Below are 27,752 nucleotides of genomic sequence, written 5' to 3'. Positions count from 1 at the left end.
TAGTCTTATACATGAGAGATGCACAGAGGGATATTTGCCAACTGGCATCTAGAATAAAGGCAATGTTCATTTCTGCCAGGAGAGTATTATGGACTCGGCAGTGGACAGGTGATGCGGATTCTAAAAGGCACATGGAGGTTTTGCCTTACAAGGGTGAGGAATTGTTTGGGGATGGTCTCTCGGACCTCGTTTCCACAGCGACTGCTGGGAAGTCGAGATTTTTACCCCATGTTCCCTCACAGCCAAAGAAAGCACCGTATTATCAGGTACAGTCCTTTCGGCCCCAAAAAGGCAAGCGGGTTAAAGGCGCGTCCTTTCTGCCCAAAGGCAGAGGTAGGGGGAAAAAGCTGCACCAAACAGCAAGTTCCCAGGAACAAAAGTCCTCTCCCGCTTCCTCTAAGTTCACCGCATGATGCTGGGGCTGCACAGGTGGAGCCAGGTGCGGTGGGGGCCCGTCTCCGGAACTTCAGCGACCAGTGGGTTCGCTCACGGGTGGATCCCTGGATTCTACAAGTGGTATCTCAGGGGTACAAGCTGGAATTCGAGACGTCTCCCCCTCGCCGTTTCCTCAAATCAGCCTTGCCAACTACTCCCCCAGACAGGGAGGCGGTGCTGGAGGCGATTCACAAGCTGTACTCCCAGCAGGTGATAACCAAAGTACCCCTCCTTCAACAGGGACGGGGTTACTATTCCACAATGTTTGTGGTACCGAAACCGGACGGTTCGGTGAGACCCATTTTAAGTTTGAATTCCTTGAACACTTATATAAGAAGGTTCAAGTTCAAAATGGAATCGCTCAGGGCGGTTATTGCAAGCCTGGATGAAGGGGATTACATGGTATCACTGGACATCAAGGATGCTTACCTGCATGTCCCCATATACCCTCCTCACCAGGAGTACCTCAGATTTGTGGTACAGGACTGTCATTACCAATTCCAGACGTTGCCGTTTAGTCTGTCCACGGCACCGAGGGTATTTACCAAGGTAATGGCCGAAATAATGATACTCCTTCGAAAAAAGGGAGTTATAATTATCCCGTACTTGGACGATCTCCTTATAAAGGCGAGGTCCAGGGAACAGTTGTTGATCGGAGTAGCACTAGCTCGGGAAGTGCTACAACAGCACGGCTGGATCCTGAATATTCCAAAGTCGCAGCTGGTTCCTACAACGCGTCTACTGTTCCTGGGGATGGTTCTGGACACAGAACAGAAAAAGGTGTTTCTCCCGGAGGAGAAGGCAAAGGAGTTGTCATCTCTAGTCAGAGACCTCCTAAAACCAAAACAGGTATCGGTGCACCACTGCACGCGAGTCCTGGGAAAGATGGTAGCTTCTTACGAAGCAATTCAATTCGGAAGGTTCCATGCAAGGATCTTTCAGTGGGATCTGTTGGACAAGTGGTCCGGATCGCATCTTCAGATGCATCGGCTGATAACCCTGTCTCCAAGGACCAGGGTGTCGCTGTTGTAGTGGCTGCAGAGTGCTCATCTTCTAGAGGGCCGCAGATTCGGCATACAGGACTGGGTCCTGGTGACCACGGATGCCAGCCTTCGAGGTTGGGGGGCAGTCACACAGGGAAGAAACTTCCAAGGACTATGGACGAGTCAGGAGACTTCCCTACACATAAATATTCTGGAACTAAGGGCCATTTACAATGCCCTAAGTCAGGCAAGACCCCTGCTTCAACACCAGCCGGTGCTGATCCAGTCAGACAACATCACGGTGGTCGCCCATGTAAACCGTCAGGGCGGCACAAGAAGCAGGATGGCGATGGCAGAAGCCACAAGGATTCTCCGATTGGCGGAAAATCATGTCAGCAGTGTTCATTCCGGGAGTGGACAACTGGGAAGCAGACTTCCTCAGCAGGCACGACCTCCACCCGGGAGAGTGGGGACTTCATCCAGAAGTCTTCCAAATGATTGTACACCGTTGGGAAAGGCCACAGGTGGACATGATGGCGTCCCGCCTCAACAAAAAGCTAAAAAGATATTGCGCCAGGTCAAGGGACCCTCAGGCGATAGCTGTGGATGCTCTAGTGACACCGTGGGTGTACCAGTCGGTTTATGTGTTTCCTCCTCTGCCTCTCATACCCAAGGTACTGAGAATAATAAGGAGAGGAGTAAGAGCTATACTCGTGGTTCCGGATTGGCCAAGAAGAGCTTGGTACCCAGAACTTCAAGAAATGATCTCAGAGGACCCATGGCCTCTGCCGCTCAGACAGAACCTGCTACAGCAGGGGCCCTGTCTGTTCCAAGACTTACCGCGGCTGCGTTTGACGGCATGGCGGTTGAACACCGGATCCTAAAAGAAAAGGGCATTCCGGAGGAAGTCATTCCTACGCTGATTAAAGCTAGGAAAGATGTGACCGTAAGTCATTATCACCGCATATGGCGAAAATATGTTGCTTGGTGTGAGGCCAGGAAGGCCCCAACGGAGGATTTTCAGCTCGGTCGATTTCTGCACTTCCTACAGTCAGGAGTGACTATGGGCCTAAAATTGGGTTCCATTAAGGTCCAGATCTCGGCTTTGTCGATTTTCTTCCAAAAAGAACTGGCTTCACTGCCTGAAGTTCAGACTTTTGTTAAAGGTGTGCTGCATATTCAGCCCCCTTTTGTGCCTCCAGTGGCACCGTGGGATCTCAACGTGGTGTTGGATTTCCTAAAGTCGCATTGGTTTGAGCCACTTAAAACCGTGGAGCTAAAATACCTCACGTGGAAAGTGGTCATGCTGTTGGCCTTGGCGTCGGCCAGGCGTGTATCAGAATTGGCGGCTTTGTCATGTAAAAGCCCTTATCTGATTTTTCATATGGATAGGGCGGAATTGAGGACTCGTTCCCAATTCCTTCCTAAGGTGGTTTCAGCTTTTCATGTGAACCAACCTATTGTGGTGCCTGCGGCTACTCGGGACTTGGAGGATTCCAAGTTACTGGACGTGGTCAGGGCCCTGAAAATATATGTTTCCAGGACAGCTGGAGTCCGGAAAACTGACTCGCTATTTATCCTGTATGCACCCAACAAGCTAGGTGCTCCTGCTTCTTAGCAGACTATTGCTCGCTGGATCTGTAGCACGATTCAACTTGCACATTCTGCGGCTGGACTGCCGCATCCTAAATCTGTAAAAGCCCATTCCACGAGGAAAGTGGGCTCTTCTTCTTGGGCGGCTGCCCGAGGGGTCTCGGCTTTACAACTTTGCCGAGCTGCTACTTGGTCGGGTTCAAACACATTTGCAAAATTCTACAAGTTTGATACCCTGGCTGAGGAGGACCTTGCCTTTGCTCATTCGGTGCTGCAGAGTCATCCGCACTCTCCCGCCCGTTTGGGAGCTTTGGTATAATCCCCATGGTCCTTACGGAGTTCCCAGCATCCACTAGGACGTCAGAGAAAATAAGAATTTACTCACCGGTAATTCTATTTCTCGTAGTCCGTAGTGGATGCTGGGCGCCCATCCCAAGTGCGGATTGTCTGCAATACTTGTATATAGTTATTGCCTAACTAAAGGGTTATTGATATGAGCCCTCTGTTCGTGAGGCTCAGTTGTTGTTCATACTGTTAACTGGATATAGTATCACGAGTCGTACGGTGTGATTGGTGTGGCTGGTATGAGTCTTACCCGGGATTCCAAATCCCTTCCTTATTGTGTCAGCTCTTCCGGGCACAGTTTCCCTTACTGAGGTCTGGAGGAGGGGCATAGAGGGAGGAGCCAGTGCACACCAGGTAGCCCTAATTCTTTCTTAGAGTGCCCAGTCTCCTTCGGAGCCCGCTATTCCCCATGGTCCTTACGGAGTTCCCAGCATCCACTACGGACTACGAGAAATAGAATTACCGGTGAGTAAATTCTTATTTTTTTCCTGTAGTACTACAAGTCCCAGCAAGCCTCCCCCGCAAGCTGGTACTTGGAGAACCACAAGTACCAGCATGCGGGAGAAAAAACGGGCCCGCTGGTACCTGTAGTACTGCTGGAAAAAAAATACCCAAATAAAAACAGGAGACACACACATACTTACCTATGTTGACCCGCCGACTGCCACGTCTCCTGATCCGACGATCCGGGGTACCTGTGAATCAAATTATACTCACCTCAATCCAGTGTCCAGATATAAATCCTCGTACTTGGCAAAAAAAGAAAACGAACAACCGAACCAGCGGACTGAAAGGGGTCCCATGTTTACACATGAGACCCCTTTCACCGAATGCCGGGACACCACGTGACTGCTGTCACTGAGGTCCCTTCAGCCAATCAGGAAGCGCTACTTCGTTGCAATCACCTGATTGGCTGTATGCGCGTGTGACCTCAGACAGCGCATCGCAAAGCCTCTCCATTACTTTCAATGGTGGGAACTTTGCGGGTAGCGGTGGGGTTACCCGCGGTCAGCCGCTGACCGCGGGTGACCTCACCGCTGACGCAAAGTTCCCACCATTGAGTATAATGGAGAGGCTTTGCGAGGCGCTGTCTGACAGCTCAGACGTGCAGCCAATCAGCAGAGTGCCAGGACGTTGCGCTCGCTGATTGGCTGAAGGGACCTCGGTGACAGCAGTCACGTGGTGTCCCAGCATTCGGGGAAAGGGGTCTCATGTGTAAACATGGGACCCCTTTCAGTCCGCTGGTTCGGTTGTTCGTTTTCTTTTTTTGCCAAGTACGAGGATTTATATCTGGACACTGGATTGAGGTGAGTATAATTTGATTCACAGGTACCCCGGATCGTCGGATCAGGAGACGTGGCAGTCGGCGGGTCAACATAGGTAAGTATGTGTGTGTCGGCAGGTGTGTAATAAAGTTTTACTCTCAAGGTGTGTGTCTCCTGTTTTTATTTGGGTATTTTTTTTCCAGTAGTACTACAGGTACCAGCGGGCCCGTTTTTCTCCCGCATGCTGGTACTTGTGGTTCTCCAAGTACCAGCTTGCGGGGGAGGCTTGCTGGGACTTGTAGTACTACAGGAAAAAAACAATATTCTTTACATTTTCTCAAGGCTATCAGCCTCCCATCCGCAGCCCTTGGATGGGGGGGGACAGCCTCGGGCTTCACCCCTGGCCCTTGGGTGGCTGGGGGGGGACCCCTTGATTGAAGGGGTCCCCACTCCCCCAGGGTACCCCGGCCAGGGGTGACTAGTTGGATATTTAATGCTACGGCCGCAGGGCGCTGTATAAAAGTGACCCCCGGCTGTGGCATTATCTGTCCAGCTAGTGGAGCCCGATGCTGGTGTAAAAAATACGGGGGACCCTACTCTTTTTGTCCCCCGTATTTTTTGCACCAGCACCAGGCGCAGAGCCCGGTGCTGGTTTTAAAAATACGGGGGACGGATTTTTAGAACCAGGACGAGCTCGAAGAGCCCGAGGCTGGTTATGCTTTGGAGGGGGGGACCCCACGCCATTTTTTTCCGATTTTTTTTTTTTTTTTTTTTTTGTTTTTACCCGTTTTTAAAAAAACGGAACAAAATCCGTCAAATCGGCCATTTTTCGTCAGCGAGACTGTCGAATCCGTTTTTTATTGCATATGGTCAATTTCGGCACCCACTTGCCGAAATTAGACTGTCGAATTGTGTCGAATTGAAAAACGGCCAAAAAATTGCCGCGATTCGCTGCTAATTGCATATACCCCATAATGTTTTAAAAGGTATTGACAAATGTCTCCTTGTCAGTTCTCTCAATGTACAGTATTTCACCAGAGATAATTCCACTGTCAATCTCCTTTTCAGAGGTAAACATTCCTCATAAGCACATAATTATGTCCCCAAACAAATAGAGGAAAAAAGTAGACATAGGGCGAGATTTAAATGTTGTACTCGCCGGCAGCCAATAGATGGCACCGAATTAAGCTATTCAATTGTAGCTCCGTTAGGGCGCGAATGACTGCCAGCGTCTGCATTTCAACTCGCACCCACCCCGGGGGTGGTGAGCGGAGATGAGCAAAAAGTGTCCTGTTTGGGTACCCAAACTGCACTTTTTGCGTTCGCGGCCAACAATTAGGTGTGGTTTAACTGCTTTTACGCTGCTAAACCCGACCTTTATGGGTGCGATACAGTGACACAATTGAATATCGCCCCCACGATCTCCCGTCACTGTAGATGGGAGATCGGGCGAGATAATCAATTGAATTTCGCCCATAGCGTAATCCAAATTTAATCCTGCAATGGTGTCATCCAGTGGGGTCCCTGTCCTGCCACTTACCTTTTTCTGCAATGCTGTTGTCCTAAGGGTTCCCAGTCCTGGCACCTACATTTGCCTGCAATGCTGTCATTCGATAGGGTCCCCGTCCTGGCAACTACCTTTTCCTGCATTGCTGTCATCCAATGGGGTCCCCTTCCTGGCACCTACTTTACGTGCCAGGACGGGGACTCCATTAGCTGACTGCATTGCAGGATCCAGCCTCTAGTAATTTGGAGTGTGTAACTGGCCAATAACCCAGGACTGACGCTGGGATTATATATCCACCCATGCTCTTAAAGAACTTGCCAGTTTTTTCACATAGCTGGTAATTGTTGTCTTTCAGTCATTTTGGGATACCCATACCACAGAGTGCTATATTGTTTTATGTGTTTTTAATGTACTCAATTTGAATTACACAATGTCTACTTCTTTCCTCTTATTTTTTCGGGCACATATTGATGTGCTTATGGTTTGTCAAATGGGGCTATTTAGTGCGCTTTTAGGATAGGTGCTTGTGGACATAATTTTATAACTGCCCAGATATAGTTCCCAGAAGTTTATAGTGTAGTGAGTGGGTATTTGGTGTTATATGTGCTGATCTTGGTGTAGTGGGTTTTAATTAGAGATGAGCGCCGGAAATTTTTCGGGTTTTGGTTTTGGGTTCGGTTCCGCGGCCGTGTTTTGGGTTCGACCGCGTTTTGGCAAAACCTCACCGAATTTTTTTTGTCGGATTCGGGTGTGTTTTGGATTCGGGTGTTTTTTTCAAAAAAACCCTAAAAAACAGCTTAAATCATAGAATTTGGGGGTCATTTTGATCCCAAAGTATTATTAACCTCAAAAACCATAATTTACACTCATTTTCAGTCTATTCTGAATACCTCACACCTCACAATATTATTTTTAGTCCTAAAATTTGCACCGAGGTCGCTGTGTGAGTAAGATAAGCGACCCTAGTGGCCGACACAAACACCGGGCCCATCTAGGAGTGGCACTGCAGTGTCACGCAGGATGGCCCTTCCAAAAAACCCTCCCCAAACAGCACATGACGCAAAGAAAAAAAGAGGCGCAATGAGGTAGCTGACTGTGTGAGTAAGATAAGCGACCCTAGTGGCCGACACAAACACCGGGCCCATCTAGGAGTGGCACTGCAGTGTCACGCAGGATGGCCCTTCCAAAAAACCCTCCCCAAACAGCACATGACGCAAAGAAAAAAAGAGGCGCAATGAGGTAGCTGACTGTGTGAGTAAGATAAGCGACCCTAGTGGCCGACACAAACACCGGGCCCATCTAGGAGTGGCACTGCAGTGTCACGCAGGATGGCCCTTCCAAAAAACCCTCCCCAAACAGCACATGACGCAAAGAAAAAAAGAGGCGCAATGAGGTAGCTGACTGTGTGAGTAAGATAAGCGACCCTAGTGGCCGACACAAACACCGGGCCCATCTAGGAGTGGCACTGCAGTGTCACGCAGGATGGCCCTTCCAAAAAACCCTCCCCAAACAGCACATGACGCAAAGAAAAATTAAAGAAAAAAGAGGTGCAAGATGGAATTGTCCTTGGGCCCTCCCATCCACCCTTATGTTGTATAAACAGGACATGCACACTTTAACCAACCCATCATTTCAGTGACAGGGTCTGCCACACGACTGTGACTGAAATGACGGGTTGGTTTGGACCCCCACCAAAAAAGAAGCAATTAATCTCTCCTTGCACAAACTGGCTCTACAGAGGCAAGATGTCCACCTCATCATCATCCTCCGATATATCACCGTGTACATCCCCCTCCTCACAGATTATCAATTCGTCCCCACTGGAATCCACCATCTCAGCTCCCTGTGTACTTTGTGGAGGCAATTGCTGCTGGTCAATGTCTCCACGGAGGAATTGATTATAATTCATTTTAATGAACATCATCTTCTCCACATTTTCTGGATGTAACCTCGTACGCCGATTGCTGACAAGGTGAGCGGCGGCACTAAACACTCTTTCGGAGTACACACTTGTGGGAGGGCAACTTAGGTAGAATAAAGCCAGTTTGTGCAAGGGCCTCCAAATTGCCTCTTTTTCCTGCCAGTATAAGTACGGACTGTGTGACGTGCCTACTTGGATGCGGTCACTCATATAATCCTCCACCATTCTTTCAATGGTGAGAGAATCATATGCAGTGACAGTAGACGACATGTCCGTAATCGTTGTCAGGTCCTTCAGTCCGGACCAGATGTCAGCATCAGCAGTCGCTCCAGACTGCCCTGCATCACCGCCAGCGGGTGGGCTCGGAATTCTGAGCCTTTTCCTCGCACCCCCAGTTGCGGGAGAATGTGAAGGAGGAGATGTTGACAGGTCGCATTCCGCTTGACTTGACAATTTTCTCACCAGCAGGTCTTTCAACCCCAGCAGACTTGTGTCTGCCGGAAAGAGAGATCCAAGGTAGGCTTTAAATCTAGGATCGAGCACGGTGGCCAAAATGTAGTGCTCTGATTTCAACAGATTGACCACCCGTGAATCCTTGTTAAGCGAATTAAGGGCTCCATCCACAAGTCCCACATGCCTAGCGGAATCGCTCCGTGTTAGCTCCTCCTTCAATGTCTCCAGCTTCTTCTGCAAAAGCCTGATGAGGTGAATGACCTGACTCAGGCTGGCAGTGTCTGAACTGACTTCACGTGTGGCAAGTTCAAAGGGCATCAGAACCTTGCACAACGTTGAAATCATTCTCCACTGCGCTTGAGACAGATGCATTCCATCTCCTATATCGTGCTCAATTGTATAGGCTTGAATGGCCTTTTGCTGCTCCTCCAACCTCTGAAGCATATAGAGGGTTGAATTCCACCTCGTTACCACTTCTTGCTTCAGATGATGGCAGGGCAGGTTCAGTAGTTTTTGGTGGTGCTCCAGTCTTCTGTACGTGGTGCCTGTACGCCGAAAGTGTCCCGCAATTCTTCTGGCCACCGACAGCATCTCTTGCACGCCCCTGTCGTTTTTTTAAAAATTCTGCACCACCAAATTCAAGGTATGTGCAAAACATGGGACGTGCTGGAATTTGCCCATATTTAATGCACACACAATATTGCTGGCGTTGTCCGATGCCACAAATCCACAGGAGAGTCCAATTGGGGTAAGCCATTCCGCGATGATCTTCCTCAGTTGCCGTAAGAGGTTTTCAGCTGTGTGCGTATTCTGGAAAGCGGTGATACAAAGCGTAGCCTGCCTAGGAAAGAGTTGGCGTTTGCGAGATGCTGCTACTGGTGCCGCCGCTGCTGTTCTTGCGGCGGGAGTCCATACATCTACCCAGTGGGCTGTCACAGTCATATAGTCCTGACCCTGCCCTGCTCCACTTGTCCACATGTCCGTGGTTAAGTGGACATTGGGTACAACTGCATTTTTTAGGACACTGGTGAGTCTTTTTCTGACGTCCGTGTACATTCTCGGTATCGCCTGCCTAGAGAAGTGGAACCTAGATGGTATTTGGTAACGGGGGCACACTGCCTCAATAAATTGTCTAGTTCCCTGTGAACTAACGGCGGATACCGGACGCACGTCTAACACCAACATAGTTGTCAAGGCCTCAGTTATCCGCTTTGCAGCAGGATGACTGCTGTGATATTTCATCTTCCTCGCAAAGGACTGTTGGACAGTCAATTGCTTACTGGAAGTAGTACAAGTGGGCTTACGACTTCCCCTCTGGGATGACCATCGACTCCCAGCAGCAACAACAGCAGCGCCAGCAGCAGTAGGCGTTACACGCAAGGATGCATCGGAGGAATCCCAGGCAGGGGAGGACTCGTCAGAATTGCCAGTGACATGGCCTGCAGGACTATTGACATTCCTGGGGAAGGAGGAAATTGACACTGAGGGAGTTGGTGGGGTGGTTTGCGTGAGCTTGGTTACAAGAGGAAGGGATTTACTGGTCAGTGGACTGCTTCCGCTGTCGCCCAAAGTTTTTGAACTTGTCACTGACTTATTATGAATGCGCTGCAGGTGACGTATAAGGGAGGATGTTCCGAGGTGGTTAACGTCCTTACCCCTACTTATTACAGCTTGACAAAGGCAACACACGGCTTGACACCTGTTGTCCGCTTTTCTGTTGAAATACCTCCACACTGAAGAGCTGATTTTTTTGGTATTTTCACCAGGCATGTCAACGGCCATATTCCTCCCACGGACAACAGGTGTCTCCCCGGGTGCCTGACTTAAACAAACCACCTCACCATCAGAATCCTCCTGGTCAATTTCCTCCCCAGCGCCAGCAACACCCATATCCTCCTCATCCTGGTGTACTTCAACATCTTCATCTTCAATCTGACTATCAGGAACTGGACTGCGGGTGCTCCTTCCAGCACTTGCAGGGGGCGTGCAAATGGTGGAAGGCGCATGCTCTTCACGTCCAGTGTTGGGAAGGTCAGGCATCGCAACCGACACAATTGGACTCTCCTTGTGGATTTGGGATTTCGAAGAACGCACAGTTCTTTGCGGTGCTTTTGCCAGCTTGAGTCTTTTCAGTTTTCTAGCGAGAGGCTGAGTGCTTCCATCCTCATGTGAAGCTGAACCACTAGCCATGAACATAGGCCAGGGCCTCAGCCGTTCCTTGCCACTCCGTGTGGTAAATGGCATATTGGCAAGTTTACGCTTCTCCTCCGACAATTTTATTTTAGGTTTTGGAGTCCTTTTTTTACTGATATTTGGTGTTTTGGATTTGACATGCTCTGTACTATGACATTGGGCATCGGCCTTGGCAGACGACGTTGCTGGCATTTCATCGTCTCGGCCATGACTAGTGGCAGCAGCTTCAGCACGAGGTGGAAGTGGATCTTGATCTTTCCCTAATTTTGGAACCTCAACATTTTTGTTCTCCATATTTTAATAGGCACAACTAAAAGGCACCTCAGGTAAACAATGGAGATGGATGGATACTAGTATACAATTATGGATGGACTGCCGAGTGCCGACACAGAGGTAGCTACAGCCGTGGACTATTGTACTGTACTGTACTGTGTCTGCTGCTAATATAGACTGGATGATAATGAGATGTAGTATGTATAAAGAAGAAAGAAAAAAAAACCACGGGTAGGTGGTATACAATTATGGATGGACTGCCGAGTGCCGACACAGAGGTAGCTACAGCCGTGGACTACCGTACTGTACTGTGTCTGCTGCTAATATAGACTGGATGATAATGAGATGTAGTATGTATAAAGAAGAAAGAAAAAAAAAACCACGGGTAGGTGGTATACAATTATGGACGGACTGCCGAGTGCCGACACAGAGGTAGCTACAGCCGTGGACTACCGTACTGTACTGTGTCTGCTGCTAATATAGACTGGATGATAATGAGATGTAGTATGTATAAAGAAGAAAGAAAAAAAACCACGGGTAGGTGGTATACAATTATGGATGGACTGCCGAGTGCCGACACAGAGGTAGCTACAGCCGTGGACTACCGTACTGTGTCTGCTGCTAATATAGACTGGTTGATAATGAGATGTAGTATGTATAAAGAAGAAAGAAAAAAAAAACCACGGGTAGGTGGTATACAATTATGGACGGACTGCCGAGTGCCGACACAGAGGTAGCTACAGCCGTGGACTACCGTACTGTACTGTGTCTGCTGCTAATATAGACTGGATGATAATGAGATGTAGTATGTATAAAGAAGAAAGAAAAAAAATCCACGGGTAGGTGGTATACAATTATGGATGGACTGCCGAGTGCCGACACAGAGGTAGCTACAGCCGTGGACTACCGTACTGTGTCTGCTGCTAATATAGACTGGTTGATAATGAGATGTAGTATGTATAAAGAAGAAAGAAAAAAAAAACCACGGGTAGGTGGTATACAATTATGGACGGACTGCCGAGTGCCGACACAGAGGTAGCTACAGCCGTGGACTACCGTACTGTACTGTGTCTGCTGCTAATATAGACTGGATGATAATGAGATGTAGTATGTATAAAGAAGAAAGAAAAAAAAAAACCACGGGTAGGTGGTATACAATTATGGATGGACTGCCGAGTGCCGACACAGAGGTAGCTACAGCCGTGAACTACCGTACTGTGTCTGCTGCGACTGGATGATAAATAATGATATAAAAAATATATATATATCACTACTGCAGCCGGACAGGTATATATTATATAATGACGGACCTGCTGGACACTGTCTGTCAGCAGAATGAGTTTTTTATTTTATAGAATAAAAAAACACCACACAAGTCACACGACGTGTGTTTAACTTTTACAGGCAGACATTCACAATACAATATAGTATACTATATACTGGTGGTCAGGTCACTGGTCAGTCACACTGGCAGTGGCACTCCTGCAGAAAAAAAGTGTGCACTGTTTAATTTTTTTAATATGTACTCCTGGCTCCTGCTATAACCTAACTGCTCCCCAGTCTCCCCCACAATTAAGCTGTGTGAGCACAGTCAGATATTATACATAGATGATGCAGCAGCACACTGGGCTGAGCACAGATATGGTATGTGACTGAGTCACTGTGTATCGTTTTTTCAGGCAGAGAACGGATTATATTAAATAATATAAAACTGCACTGGTGGTCACTGGTCAGTCACTAGTATAACTAACTAATACTATCAGCAAAATTCTGCACTCTCTGTCTGAGTACTCCTCCTAAGCTCCAGTAAATGAAGTGTCACTGTCTCACTCTCCTATCTATTTCTTCTCTAAACGGAGAGGACGCCAGCCACGTCCTCTCACTATCAATCTCAATGCACGTGTAAAATGGCGGCGACGCGCGGCTCCTTATATAGAATCCGAGTCTCGCGATAGAATCCGAGCCTCGCGAGAATCCGACAGCGTCATGATGACGTTCGGGCGCGCTCGGGTTAACCGAGCAAGGCGGGAAGATCCGAGTCGCTCGGACCCGTGTAAAAAAACCTGAAGTTCGGGCGGGTTCGGATTCCGAGGAACCGAACCCGCTCATCTCTAGTTTTAATACAATAAGTATTGGTGTTATTGTAGCTATGGAATGTGGTTATAGTTTAATTTGTGTGGTGATGCTGTGATGTGTAAGGTTGAGTGGTGTGTGTGTAACTGTGACTAGTGTGGGACATAGTGTATTGTGTGTAGTTTGTGGTATTTGTTAAGGGCCCTACACAATGGGTGATTTGAACTATATGTCCAATGAACGATTTTCCAGTAACTATTTTTTGCATTCACACTGAATGATTTGCATGAACGATTTGACATTGCAAACATCTATATCATCCAAATTGGCTTGCAATGATAGACTAACGATGAACGACTGCAGGGATGTGCATCGTTCGTCTGTTCCTCCACACTGAACGATACCTTCCTTTCTTTCTAAAATGTCATCCAGTGTGTAGGGCCCTTTAGAATAATGCAGAGAGCCAGGGGTCTAGTGTAACGTGCCTGGTGTACCGTTTGGAGATTTACTGTAGCCAGTGAGGGATTTAATTAAAATGTCTTTAGTAGCTTGTCTTGAGTCGCTAGTGTGAACAGTGGATACAACTACCTCCCATCCTCTATGATTAAAGAAATCCAAACCCCCTTGCATGGATGGAACATATCAGCAACATCTTCCTGCCCTGGTTCCATTGCCTTGTCCTATGTTGTTGTGCGGCTCTGTGACAGCACAATGGTGATATATGTGGATGCTGTATTTGTGGCACAGAGAGGGATGGGGATGTTCAATATGGAGAGAAAAAGGAAAATTACCCAAAGGTAATTCTCTCTGGGCGCTGATATTGTTGTTCAATATGGAGAGAAGTCAGCTGGTGTGAGATGCTGGGTTGCTGTTATCTCTGGACAGAGACTGCATACTCAAAGTAATGGTCAAGGAGGGCTTGGTTATACCTTGAGGTCCTCACTTTGTCAAAAGAAGTGGAGGAGTTCCTCTGTGTTACATAGTTGTTGAGGTTGAAAAAAGACAAATGTCCATCGAGTTCAACCTATTGTACATTACATTATTTTTTTTTATTTTTTTTCTTTAAATATTAATTAAATGCTGTATCCCTGGATATTTTTTTCAGCTAGGAATTTATCCAATCCATTTTCTCTGACGTCCTAAGTGGATGCTGGGACTCCGTAAGGACCATGGGGAATAGCGGCTCCGCAGGAGACAGGGCACAAAAGTAAAGCTTTAGGATCAGGTGGTGTGCACTGGCTCCTCCCCCTATGACCCTCCTCCAAGCCTCAGTTAGATTTTTGTGCCCGAACGAGAAGGGTGCACACTAGGGGCTCTCCTGAGCTGCTTAGAAGTAAAAGTTTAAATAGGTTTTTTATTTTCAGTGAGACCTGCTGGCAACAGGCTCACTGCATCGAGGGACTAAGGGGAGAAGAAGCGAACTCACCTGCGTGCAGAGTGGATTGGGCTTCTTAGGCTACTGGACATTAGCTCCAGAGGGACGATCACAGGTACAGCCTGGATGGGTCCCGGAGCCGCGCCGCCGGCCCCCTTACAGATGCTGAAGAGTGAAGAGGTCCAGAAATCGGCGGCAGAAGACGTTCCTGTCTTCATTAAGGTAGCGCACAGCACTGCAGCTGTGCGCCATTGCTCCCAGCACACTTCACACTGCGGTCACTGAGGGTGCAGGGCGCTGGGGGGGGGCGCCCTGGGCAGCAATGTAAATACCTCCTATGGCAAAAAATACATCACATATAGCCCCTGGGCTATATGGATGTATTTAACCCCTGCCAGTTTTCCAGATAAAAGCGGGAGAAGAGCCCGCCGAGAAGGAGGCGGGGCCTATCTCCTCAGCACACGGCGCCATTTTCCCACACAGCTCCGCTGGTAGGAAGGCTCCCAGACTCTCCCCAGCACTGCACTACAGAAACAGGGTACAACAGAGAGGGGGGGCACTTATTTGGCTAAAAATATATATAAGCAGCTATAAGGGATAGACACTTATTATAAGGTTGTCCCTATACAGTTTATAGCGCTTTGGTGTGTGCTGGCAAACTCTCCCTCTGTCTCCCCAAAGGGCTAGTGGGGTCCTGTCCTCTATCAGAGCATTCCCTGTGTGTGTGCTGTGTGTCGGTACGTTTGTGTCGACATGTATGAGGAGAAAAATGATGTGGAGACGGAGCAGATTGCCTGTAATAGTGATGTCACCCCCTAGGGGGTCGACACCTGAGTGGATGTACTGTTGAAAATTACGTGACGGTGTCAGCTCTGTATAAAAGACAGTGGTTGACATGAGACAGCCGGCTACTCAGCTTGTGCCTGTCCAAACGTCTCATAGGCCGTCAGGGGCTCTAAAGCGCCCGTTACCTCAGATGGCAGATACAGATGCCGACACGGATACTGACTCCTGTGTCGACGGTGAAGAGACAACCGTGATTTCCAATAGGGCCACACGTTACATGATTGAGGCAAGGGAAAATGTTTACACATTTCTGATAATATGAGTACCACCAAAAAGGGGTATTATGTTTGGTGAGGAAAAACTACCTGTAGTTTTCCTGAATCTGAGAAATAAAATGAGGTGTGTGATGATGCGTGGGTTTCCCCCCGATAACAATTGATAATTTCTAAAAAGTTATTGGCAGTATACCTTTTCCCGCCAGAGGTTAGGGTGCGTTGGGAAACACCCCCTAGGGGGGGATAAGGCGCTCACACGCTTGTAAGAACAAGGGCTCTACCCTCTCCTGAGATGGCCGCCCTTAAGGATCCTGCTGATAGAAAGCAGGAGGGTATCCTAAAATGTATTTACACACATACTGGTGTTATACTGCGACCAGCAATCGCCTCAGCCTGGATGTGCAGTGCTGGGTTGGCGTGGTCGGATTCCCTGACTGGAAATATTGATATCCTAGATAAGGACAGTATATTATTGCCTATAGAGCATTTAAAATATATGCGAGATGCACAGCGGAATATTGCCGACTGGCATCAAGTATAAGTGCGTTGTCCAATTCTACCAGTAAAGTGGTCAGGTGAGGCGGATTCCAAACGGCATTTGAAAGTATTGCCTTAAAAAAGGGGACATTTGGGGTCGGTCTTTCAGACCTGGTGGCCACGGCAACAGCTGGGATATCCACGTTTGTACCCCAGGTCGCCTCTCAAAATAAGACGCAGTATTATCAGGCGCAGTCCTTTGTTGGCAAGCGGACAAAAGGTTCCTCTTTTCTGCTCGTGACAGAGGGAGAGGAAAAAGGCTACAGAGATGAGCCAGTTCCCAGGAACAGAAACCCTTTCCCGCCTCTGCCAAGCCCTCAGTATGATGCTAGGGCTTTACAAGCTCAGGCACGGTGGGGGCCCGTTCTCAATGAATTTCAGTGCGCAGTGGGCTCACTCGCAAGTAGACCCCTGGATCCTTCAGGTAATATTTCAGGGGTACAAATTGGAATTCGAGACGTCTCCCCCTCGCCGTTTCCAAAAGTCGGTTTTACCGACGTCTCCCTCTGACAGGGAGGCAGTTTTGGAAGCCATTCACAAGCTGTATTCCCAGCAGGTGATAATCAAGGTACCCCTCCTGCAAAAGGGAACGGGGTATTATTCTACACTATTGTGGTACCGAAGCCAGACGGCTCGGTGAGACCGATTCTAAATCTAAAATCTTTGAATACAGAGGTTCAAATTCAAGATTGAGTCACTCAGAGCAGTGATTGCGAACCTGGAAGAAGGGGACTACATGATGTCTCGGGACATCAAGGATGCTTACCTTCATGTCAAAAAATTTACCCTTCTCACCAAGGGTACCTCAGGTTATGGTACAGAACTGTCACTATCAGTTCAGACGCTGCCGTAGGGATGGTCCACGGCACCCCGGGTCTTTACTAAAGTAAGGACCGAAATGATGATATTCCTTCGAAGGAAGGGAATTTTAGTTATTCTTTACTTGGACGATTCCCTGATAAGGGTAAGATCCAGGGAACAGTTGGAGGTCAGTGTAGCACTATCTCAGGTAGTGTTGCGGCAGCACGATTGGATTCTCAATATTCCAAAATCGCAGCTGGTTCCGACGACTTGTCTTCTGTTCCTAGGGATGATCCTGGACACAGTCCAGAAAGAAGGTGTTTCTCCCGGAGGAGAAAGCCAGGGAGTTATCCGAGCTAGTCAGGAACCTCCTAAAACCGAGCCAAGTCTCAGTGCATCAATGCACAAGGGTTCTGTGTAAAAATGGTGGCTTCCTACGAAGCAATCCCATTTGGCAGATTCCACGCAAGAACTTTCCAGTGGGACCTACTGGAAAAATGGTCCGGGTCGCATCTTCAGATGCATCAGCGGATAACCCTGTCACCAAGGACAGGGGGTATCCCTCCTGTGGTGGTTGCAGAGTGCTCATCTTCTAGAGGGCCGCAGATTCGGCATTCAGGACTGGGTCCTGGTGACCACGGATGCCAGCCTGCGAGGCTGGGGAGCAGTCACACAGGGAAGGAATATCCAGGGCTTATGGTCAAGCCTGGAGACTTCACTTCACATAAATATCTGAAGCTAAGGGCCATTTACAATGCTCTAAGCTTAGCAAGACCTCTGCTTCAAGGTCAGCCGGTGTTGATCCAGTCGGACAACATTACGGCTGTCACCCACGTAAACAGACAGGGTGCCACAAGAAGCAGGAGGGCAATGGCAGAAGCTGCAAGGATTCTTCGCTGGGCGGAAAACCATGTGATAGCACTGTCAGCAGTATTCATTCCGGGAGTGGACAACTGGGAAGCAGATTTCCTCAGCACGACCTCCCACCCGGGAGAGTGGGAACTTCACCCAGAAGTCCTCCACATGATTATAAACCGTTGGGAAAAACTCGACAGGTATTGCGCCAGGTCAAGGGACCCTCAGTCAATAGCTGTAAAGGCTCTGGTAACACCGTGGGTGTACCAATCAGTGTATGGGTTCCCTCCTCTGCCTCTCATACCCAAGGTACTGAGATTGATAAGATGGAGAGGAGTAAGCACTATATTCGTGGCTCCGGATTGGCCAATAAGGACTTGGTAACCGGAACTTCAAGAGATGCTCACGGAGGATCCGTAGCCTCTACCTCTAAGAAGGGACCTGCTCCAGCAAGGACCCTGTCTGTTCCAAGACTTACCGCGGCTGCGTTTGACGGCATGGCGGTTGAACGCCGGATCCTGAAGGAAAAAGGCATTCCGGATGAAGTCATCCCTATCCTGATCAAAGCCAGGAAGGATGTAACCGCAAAACATTATCACCGCATTTGGCGAAAATATGTTGCGTGGTGCGAGGCCAGTAAGGCCCGACGGAAGAAATTCGACGATTCCTACATTTCCTGCAAACAGGAGTGTCTATGGGCCTGAAATTGGGGTCCATTAAGGTTCAAATTTCGGCTCTGTCAATTTTCTTCCAAAAAGAACTAGCTTCAGTCCCTGAAGTTCAGACGTTTGTAAAAGGGGTACTGTATATACGGGATGCGGTCAGGATGCCGCCGGACGGAATCCCGGCGGTCGAAATACCGACGCCGGAATCCCGACCGCCACAATCCCGACATATTCTCCCTCCGTGGGTGTCCACGACACCCATAGAGGGAGAATATAATAGTGTGCCGAGCGTAGCGAGGCACCATGCCCGCAGCGTGGCGAGCGAAGCGATCCCGCAAGGGGCTTCGTTCCGCTCACCACCCCTGTCGGGATTGTGTGGTCGGGATTCCGGCGTCGGTATTTCGACCGCCGGGATTCCGACCGGCGGCAATTAGTACTGATCCCGTATATACAGTCTCCTTTGGTGCCTTCAGTGGCACCTTGGGATCTCAATGTAGTTTTTGGGTACCAAAAGTCACATTGGTTTGACCCACTTAAATCTATGGAGTTAAAATATCTCACAGGAAAAGTGGTCATGCTGTTGGCTCTGGCCTGGGCCAGGCGCGTGTCAGAATTGGCGGCTTTATCCTGTAAAAGCCCTTATCTGATTTTCCATTCGGACAGGGCGGAATTGAGGACTCGTCCTCAGTTTCTCCCTAAGGTGGTTTCAGCGTCCACCTGAACCAACCTATTGTGGTGCCTGCGGCTACTAGGGACTTGGAGGACTCCAAGTTGCTAGACGTTGTCAAGGCCGGAAAATATATGTTTCCAGGAGGGCTGGAGTCAGAAAATCTGACTCGCTGTTTATCCTGTATGCACCCAACAAGCTGGGTGCTCCTGCTTCTAAGCAGACGATTGCTCGTTGGATTTGTAGTACAATTCAGCTTGCACACTCTGTGGCAGGCCTGCCACAGCCAAAATCTGTTAAAGCCCATTCCACAAGGAAAGTGGGCTCATCTTGGGCGGCTGCCCGAGGGGTCTCGGCTTTACAACTTTGCCGAGCAGCTACTTGGTCAGGGGCAAACACGTTTGCTAAATTCTACAAATTTGATACCCTGGCTGAGGAGGACCTGGAGTTCTCTCATTCGGTGCTGCAGAGTCATCCGCACTCTCCCGCCCGTTTGGGAGCTTTGGTATAATCCCCATGGTCCTTACGGAGTCCCAGCATCCACTTAGGACGTCAGAGAAAATAAGAATTTACTTACCGATAATTCTATTTCTCGTAGTCCGTAGTGGATGCTGGGCGCCCATCCCAAGTGCGGATTGTCTGCAATACTTGTATATAGTTATTGTTACAATAACATCGGGTTGTTTATTGTTGTGAGCCATCTTTCAGAGGCTCCTACGTTTTATCATACTGTTAACTGGGTTCAGATCACAAGTTGTATGGTGTGATTGGTGTGGCTGGTATGAGTCTTACCCGGGATTCAAAATCCTTCCTTATTATGTACGCTCGTCCGGGCACAGTATCCTAACTGAGGCTTGGAGGAGGGTCATAGGGGGAGGAGCCAGTGCACACCACCTGATCCTAAAGCTTTACTTTTGTGCCCTGTCTCCTGCGGAGCCGCTATTCCCCATGGTCCTTACGGAGTCCCAGCATCCACTACGGACTACGAGAAATAGAATTATCGGTAAGTAAATTCCTTTTTTTAAACTTATTTGTTGTGTCCACCATTACTACCTTTTCTGAAAGAGAATTCCAAATCCTTACTGCTCTTACTGTGAAAAATCCTTTTCTCCGTTGGGTGTGGAATTTTTTCTCCTCTAACCTCAGTGGGTGTCCGTGTGTCCTATGTAGTGTTTTTTTTGGTAAACAAATAGTTTGATAGATCCTTGTATTGTCCCTTAATGTATTTATGGGTGCTCGTGATATAATATACTTGAATTATGTGCCATACCTTGTTGTAGATCTGAGGTGATAGTAAGGGGCAGCAGATTTTTCCAGGGTGAAGCAATTTGACATGTAGCATTATGGCCGAACAATATGTGTGTTTTGTGTATGTATAGGGCATTCTGGAATCGAGAGAGGGAGGAGTATGTACTTCGAATCACATGGAACATATAAGGACCGATTCAATTCTGGCATACGCCGCCTGCTGGCCGTCTAAAGGAATGGGCATCTATCGGAGCTATTCAATTGTTGGTCCGATAGACGCCCATTCAGGCTTTTTAGATAGGCTTAGCCACTTTGCACAGTTAAACCCGGAAGCTGACAGGCGCCTTAACCAGCAATGGGCATCTGATCGAAGCAACAATTGAATAGCTCCAATAGATGCCCATGCCCTCAGACAGCCAGCAGGTGGAGCAAAAACAATTAAATCGGCCCCAGAGGTTGAGAATCTGGAAGTTTAGGGTAATGACCTGCTTCCAAAATGAATAAAGTTTGGGTATCTCCATCAGATATGCAACAAAAAAGACCTTAGATCAGTGGTTCTCAAACTTTTTTGACTCAAGGCGCCCTAGAGTATCAGAATTTTTTTCGCGGCACCCTAAGGTCAAACGTTTTTTATTGAGACAATCGGAAATAAATATTAAATTAAGTAAATTTGGTTTATAGGTCATCCTTTAGGTTCAGTTGTGTGGTGAGAGACAAGATTTGCTTCTGTTTGTCCACATATTTTATGATTGGCAGCCACCAGCACTGGTTTTGCTAATTACAATGACCATAAATAATTATAACTGGTCCTGGACCACCAATTCAAGGCACCCTTGCCACTGCCCTGAGGCACCCCATAATGCCACGGCACACAGTTTGAGAACCACTGCCTTAGATGATTGCAATACCTCCAGGTGACAGGGAAGATTCCATGGAACCAGGTGGAGACACTACCAGCAATGAAGCAATTGTAGGCTTTTATTTGATGGAAATACTGATATATAATTTAGCAACACAATTAAAGATGTCATCCAGTTCATCATGGTCAAACTGATCTCCTTAGCAGATTTGTAATGGCTCACTCTCTGCCTCAGAGGTTAGGAGTAGAGCATTATTGAAAGAAGATATGAGACAATGGGGTTGATTCAATTCGGCAACAGATGAATAGCGCCGGGAATTAGCTCCCGGCGCTATTCAACTCAGCTAATAGTTACCCGAAATTGTCGGGAATTCTTCTCTCACCCCCGGGGGGTGAGAGAAGAAAACCGACAAAAGAGCTGCCGCGTGGCCGGCGCGAGGCTGATTCTGTTGGGAATCAGCATCGCCGCGGGTGGTTAAGTCGGAGAATGCTCGTTCTCCCGACAAAACTACCTGTTAAGTCGGCGAGAACGGGCATTCTGCGACTTCACTTTAGCTGAATTGAATAGCGTCGGGAGCTAATTCCCGGCGCTATTCATCTGTTGCCGAATTGAATCGATCCCATTGGGAGGGGTGGCCAATGAGACAGTCGATCACCGAGGTTGATGCGCAGCCAAGTTGTGATTCCATTGAATAAAATAGTGTCTAATTTACAGATAGTGGTGGAACTGCTTACTAGTGAATCCAGAAAGGTCCATCAGTTCTCCATATGGAGGGAAAAGACCAACTAATTGATGCAGGAGGAATGCGAGTTTGCCCCGTAGAGGTATGACTGGGGAGGGTGAGCCAGACAAATTGGAGTTTTTGTTACAGTGTGACCATATGACTGCAGTATGTGAGTGAGCTAATGATTGCTGTGTTGGCATAACCAGAGCAGGGATCATACAGGATGAGCAACACTGCAGTCACTCTATATCTTACCAGATCATGCTGCCCTGTGGGGTACATTTTCACATTTCTTATGTATCTTTCAGTCTGGAAAAGTACACAAAGCTGTATACATTTGAATCATAATAATGTTTACATTTGCTGGGCGATTACTCATCTGGGTGTTTTGTTTACCAGGAAGAAGTGTTTCCATATCCAGAGATCAGTAAGGATGAACTGGAAGAAATTAATCAACTTGTAGAGCCTGTGGATAAATTCTTCAATGAAGAAGGTGAGATAATATTGGTTGTCACCCAGACAAGTGCCATATGCATTAAAAGCAGTTTGTCGGTTTATTAGGAAACAAAGATTACCGTTTACGGGTGAGCTTGTCTCCCTATGTAGCGTTTTGTTTTGTCTACTCTAAATGAGAATTACTAGAACAATGGATTTGTATAAGTTGGTACAGTTTTGATATATATGGTACAAACTTTGTCATATGAGTTAAAGGTCAGACATGGGGCTGGATGTAATGAAGTCAGAGGTGCGAGTTCCCGGCCGAACTCGGACATTTTTTTTTATTTTTAAAGTGGCAATCCTTTTTTACAAGGCATGGTTCGAGTTCCCGGGCCAACTTGGAGTGTATTACATCCGGTCCATAGAGTAATATCCAGGATTGCCCACTGCACCTACAGCAGACAGGCAACTCCCAAATAAAGCTTTCTTGTGGCTACCAGAAAGGAAGAAACGTTCTGTATACAGTACACTTAATACGGCAGATGTATTAACCTGGAGAAGGCATAAGGAAATGATAAACCAGTGATAAGTGCAAGGTGATAAACACACCAGCCTATCAGCTCCAATATGTAAATTAACAGGAGCTGATTAGCTGGTGCATTTATCACCTTGCACTTATCACTGGTTTATCACTTCCTTATGCCGTCTCCAGGCTTAATACATCTGCCCCATTATTATTTGCTGCAGTTGCCAGCACTTATAGGAATCACCCGAGACAGAAGGTTTCAAAAGAAGTTTTGACTTTATGGCCCGTATTCAGTCGTATTAATGTAGGGCTGTGCACATCGCTGCTTATTGGACTCCAACATAGCAGATTTTCCTGTGCGCCTCAACAGAAAGATTTGAGATGTCTGTGTTTGCGACATTCTGTAGAAATGGTCAGAGCTACAGCACATCACCATCATTGTCACTAACTGAATTTCCTCCAACAGTCTGTATTATTACTGTCTTGATTATCACAAAATAATGGCTTTTTGACCTTTATATATCATGCAACATCATACATATGTGAGGATTGCCTGATCTTTCTGTATTTTTTAAACATGCACAGTGACACCATTAGGATACGGTTGCAAATTGTAATGCTGTCACACACACACACACACACACACACACACACACACACACACACACACACACACACACACACACACACACACACACACACACACACACACCAGCCAGATAATTGTATAAGTGTGTACTCCCCAAAAGCTGTATACAGTCAGCGGCTGAGCTTGGTACACTTGCCCAATCAGCCATGCTGTGTGACCCGTCAGCTGCCTGCGAGCGCTGAACATACTGTGCAGACTATAGCATGTGTACGGGCTTCTGTGGGATCGGGTGGTCAAACCCTCAAAGATTAAACAGTACATAAGATTCGTCCACCTGATCTCGGCTGTTGCAGGAGCGTTATAAGCTGTTTTTCAGCTAACGCTCCTGCATTGGCACTGCTTACACAAGTATTACACAGATAATTGTATATGTGTGTACCCCACTTAGCAGCACATATATTACAGATCTCCTCAGTATCACAAGTGAAATAATTATCACCAGCTGTCGTTATTTGAAAACATGTTAGCCAGTAATGGATATACCAATGAGATCTGGAAAATATGCACTGGTAAGGGTTCCTGAGGACTAGAGCTGAGAAACTCTGGAATTGAGGAAGCTTATCAGGGCACTCCATATAGGTGGTGTTGGGTAGGGAGTTGGTCATGAAGACTATTGAGCAGTAGCTCCTTGCAGGCACCGGAGTCCTCTGAGAGACAAGAAGAGCATAGTAAAGATTGCTTGACTTGGTGAGTCAGTATTGAGAGGTAGATGTTGTTGTACATGTTTGTACTATTGATTTAACTACCAGTAATGTTGGAACCGTTCAGAGATCGTTTCTTCTGTTGGGAATGGACCTTGTACTATGGACCTGGTATTTCCTACCAGTAGGACAGCAGAAGATGTAATGTTTTGTATGAGATGCTTCAATAAATGCTGCAAAGATGAAAGGTTTGTATTTTGTTCCTTTGTTCCCCACATTCAATCTGTCTCAAGATCATGTTACATGCATCTAAAAAACATATCCAAAATACGACCATACCTTACACAAGACACTGCTAAAACTGTAATCCACGCTCTCATTATCTCCCGCATTGATTATTGCAATAGTCTCCTAACTGGTCTTCCCAAAACGAGACTCTCACCACTACAATCCATTCTGAATGCAGCGGCGAGGCTTATCTTCCTCGCTAGACGTTCATCGTCTGCAGATCCACTCTGTCAGTCCCTCCATTGGTTACCTGTACTCTACCGCATTCAATATAAAATACTTTTACTCACACACAAGGCCATTAACCAAACTACACCAACGTACATCACTTCGCTTATCACAAAATATCTCCCAACCCGACCTCTTCGCTCTTCACAAGACCTGCGTCTCTCATCCACACTCATTACTCGGTCCCACTCACGACTGCAGGACTTTCATCGGGCTGCACCCACTCTGTGGAATGCCCTACCACGCACAATAAGACTCTCCTCTAGTCTCCAAACCTTCTAGCGTTCCCTCAAAACTCACCTCTTTAGGCAAGCGTATCAAATTCCTGAACCACCCACTTAACTTTCATAAACCTTCCTATCAAATTACATCCACTCTGTACAGTCCACACATATCCTCACATGTCTTCTCATTCTATGCAATAGATAGCACCTTTCCTTGTGTACATATGCCTATTTCCCTATAGATTGTAAGCTTGCGAGCAGGGCCTTCCTACCTCTATGACTGTTATCACCCAGTTTGTTATTGTTATTTCAAATTGTAAAGCGCAACGGAATTTGCTGCGCTATATAAGAAACTGTAAATAAATAAATAAATAAATAATAAATACATTTTCCAGTCATTGCAGTAGGATTATGAAAGTAAAAACATTGTTAAAATAAAACTGCTTACATCTGGCAATGGGAGAACAGAGATTCTTAGGACTGATATTTCATGAGTAGTTATTAAAACTAATTAAGGGGAGATAAAAATGGTGGATCCCGGTAGGCCCCTAAAGACGATGAAGTGCACTGTAATAGTGGCAAGTAAGGTAATGTAATACATATTTAAATGCTATTTGTGCAAATGCTTGTAGTTTAGGAAATATTCTTCCTGATGGATTTCAGTCATATCAATTGTTAGTATAAATCTGATAGCTATTACTGAGGACATATTTATTGCCTCTTACACACGGTTTAGAACAGACAGCATAGGGAAGAGTGGAGGAGGAATTGCATTATATGAAATGTATGAGACCTAGGACTCTAGATATTACAGATGTTAATGTGCGTATTTTGGTAACTATACAAACTGATGAAAGATTTGAGTATACCTCAATAGTCGATTCCAGATTCAATTGCTTTGGAGTAGGTACATCCTGCATTCTGGGTTGTTTGTGTGGGGCCTCTCTGAAGCAATTACTTAAGGAACCAGCATGCAAGTAGGTAATCCTAGATTTAGTTTTCAGTGATGAAAACCTATGAAAGGTTTCTTTAAACAGAGGAGTCTTTTCAGTATACAGACAGCAGTAAAACATAACAGAACCAAATAAACAAGGTTAAGGCCCATACACATTAGATGATGTCGCTCTGTGAGCGACATCGTCTAATGTTTCCCCCTTCCGGGCCGGCCGGTCAGCGGCCGACTGTACACACTGAGCGATATGACTGCTCATATCGCTCAGTGACGTCACGCCTCCTCCAGCCCTGCATGCAGGTCGTGGATGACAGTCCAGATCCTGCATGCATGCCCTACCGACAGCGACGATCGTTGCCGACCCGCGGGGCCACGCATCGGTCGTCGCTGGCGGCATACACACTTGCCGATAAACTGAGCGACGTCGCTCATGTTATCGCCAAGTGTATATGGACCTTACGTTACTGTATTTAAGAAAGGTTTGCATTAGATGAAAAATATTTTTTGTGAATCTCTAACAGGGTGGGAATTGATCAGTAGAATTAATTGATTTTAGAATAAAAAAATAAATGCATTATACAGTAGGTAGCTTTGTGCCAGATAGGATAGCAAAAGGGAGAGAGAGCCAGTATCGGAGTATTTCCATGCCATACATATAAGAAAGACTGATCCTATCAGGGAAGGACAACAGATTATAAATCTAGACCAGGGATGGGGAACCTTTGGCCCTCCAGCTGTTGTTGAACTACACATCCCAGCATGCCCTGCAACAGTTTTAGCATGGCCAAATAGCAAAACTGTAGCAAGGCATGCTGGTATGTGTAGTTCAACAACAGCTGGAGGGCCGAAGGTTCCCCATCCCTGATCTAGACAAAGGGGTCTATTTACTAAGCCTTGGATGGAGATAAAGTCCCAGCCAACCAGCTCCTAACTGTCATTTTTCAAACGCAGCCTCTGACATGCCAGGTAGTTGCTGATTGGCTGGAACTTTATCTCCGTGCACTTTATCTCCATCCAAGGCTTGGTAAATAGACCCCTAAAACACTAAGCACACTAAAATGCAGAGAAGAAAATTCTGCAAGATTGTTTAAGAAAAAGTGACAAAACATTCTTTGTATACATTCATGAAAGAAAAAAACAAAACAAGGGGAGGAATAGCAAACGCCAATAACTGCTGACCTGTATAACTCCATGTGCGTGAAGAATGCCAAAAGTAGTTCCACTATGCAAGCAAAGGGAGAAGGGAAGAGCGCCATAACAATACACCTGGGAGTCTCCCTTTAACATTAGGGAAACTAATTCACTTTTTTGCTGAGCGATCATATCCACAACAAAAAAAAGTACATTTTCCCCTTGCTGTGCACTCTATAATAATTGGATCATTAAAGTATACTTTTTATTTTGATTGCTTAAAATTTGTTTTCTGCTGCCACATAATTCCTGTTTAAACAAAACCGCACTATAATTACTTTTAAACACGCAGAAATTCTCAGACGATTCACAGCAGAACTTGGCGTTAAAAAAAACGCTGCAGCCGCATAACATTTCGTATACAGATGCAGACTGTGTCACACACAGATGCAGTTATAGTATGTCGCACATTAACTTGATCAGTGCAGTCTAACAAAGTAACTTATATTGATGGTACCATGTCTTTATTTTATTAAAATCCAACAAATTATGAATCAATTCAGTTTATTTGTATTTAATAGACCAATTCCAACAAGATTTATTATGTTGTCTCAATCCTAATGTTAGGTTTATTTTCGTCTGTGTCGGTTTATTTACATTTGTGCCGATAGCTGTGACTATAAGCTAGAATCTGATTGGTTGCTGTGGGCACATCTATCAGATATTTCACAGGAACAAGAAAAAACTGGGTTTTATAAAAGCTATACATAACCCCTTTATTTGTGAAGAACCATGAAAGGTGCTCAGAGTCTAGTATATTATTGATGAAGGCATTCACATA

The 27,752-nt window shown here is 46.7% G+C and overlaps 1 protein-coding gene across 1 annotated transcript in view; it reads left to right on the top strand.

Moving 5' to 3' along the window:
• The window catches only part of ACAD9 (acyl-CoA dehydrogenase family member 9), a 188,178-nt gene that overhangs the window by 18,887 nt on the left and 141,539 nt on the right, over nt 1–27,752 (top strand). Inside the window, exon 2 of the mRNA XM_063940592.1 lies at nt 22,234–22,327. Within this exon, the coding sequence (XP_063796662.1) occupies nt 22,234–22,327 (94 nt within the window). The remainder of the gene's footprint in view (nt 1–22,233; nt 22,328–27,752) is intronic.

This window comes from Pseudophryne corroboree, chromosome 9 (genome assembly GCF_028390025.1).
Source record: "Pseudophryne corroboree isolate aPseCor3 chromosome 9, aPseCor3.hap2, whole genome shotgun sequence".
NCBI classification, from domain to species: domain Eukaryota; kingdom Metazoa; phylum Chordata; class Amphibia; order Anura; family Myobatrachidae; genus Pseudophryne; species Pseudophryne corroboree.
The sequence above is the reverse complement of the archived record's forward strand: the minus strand, read 5'-3'. Positions and strand labels throughout refer to the sequence as shown.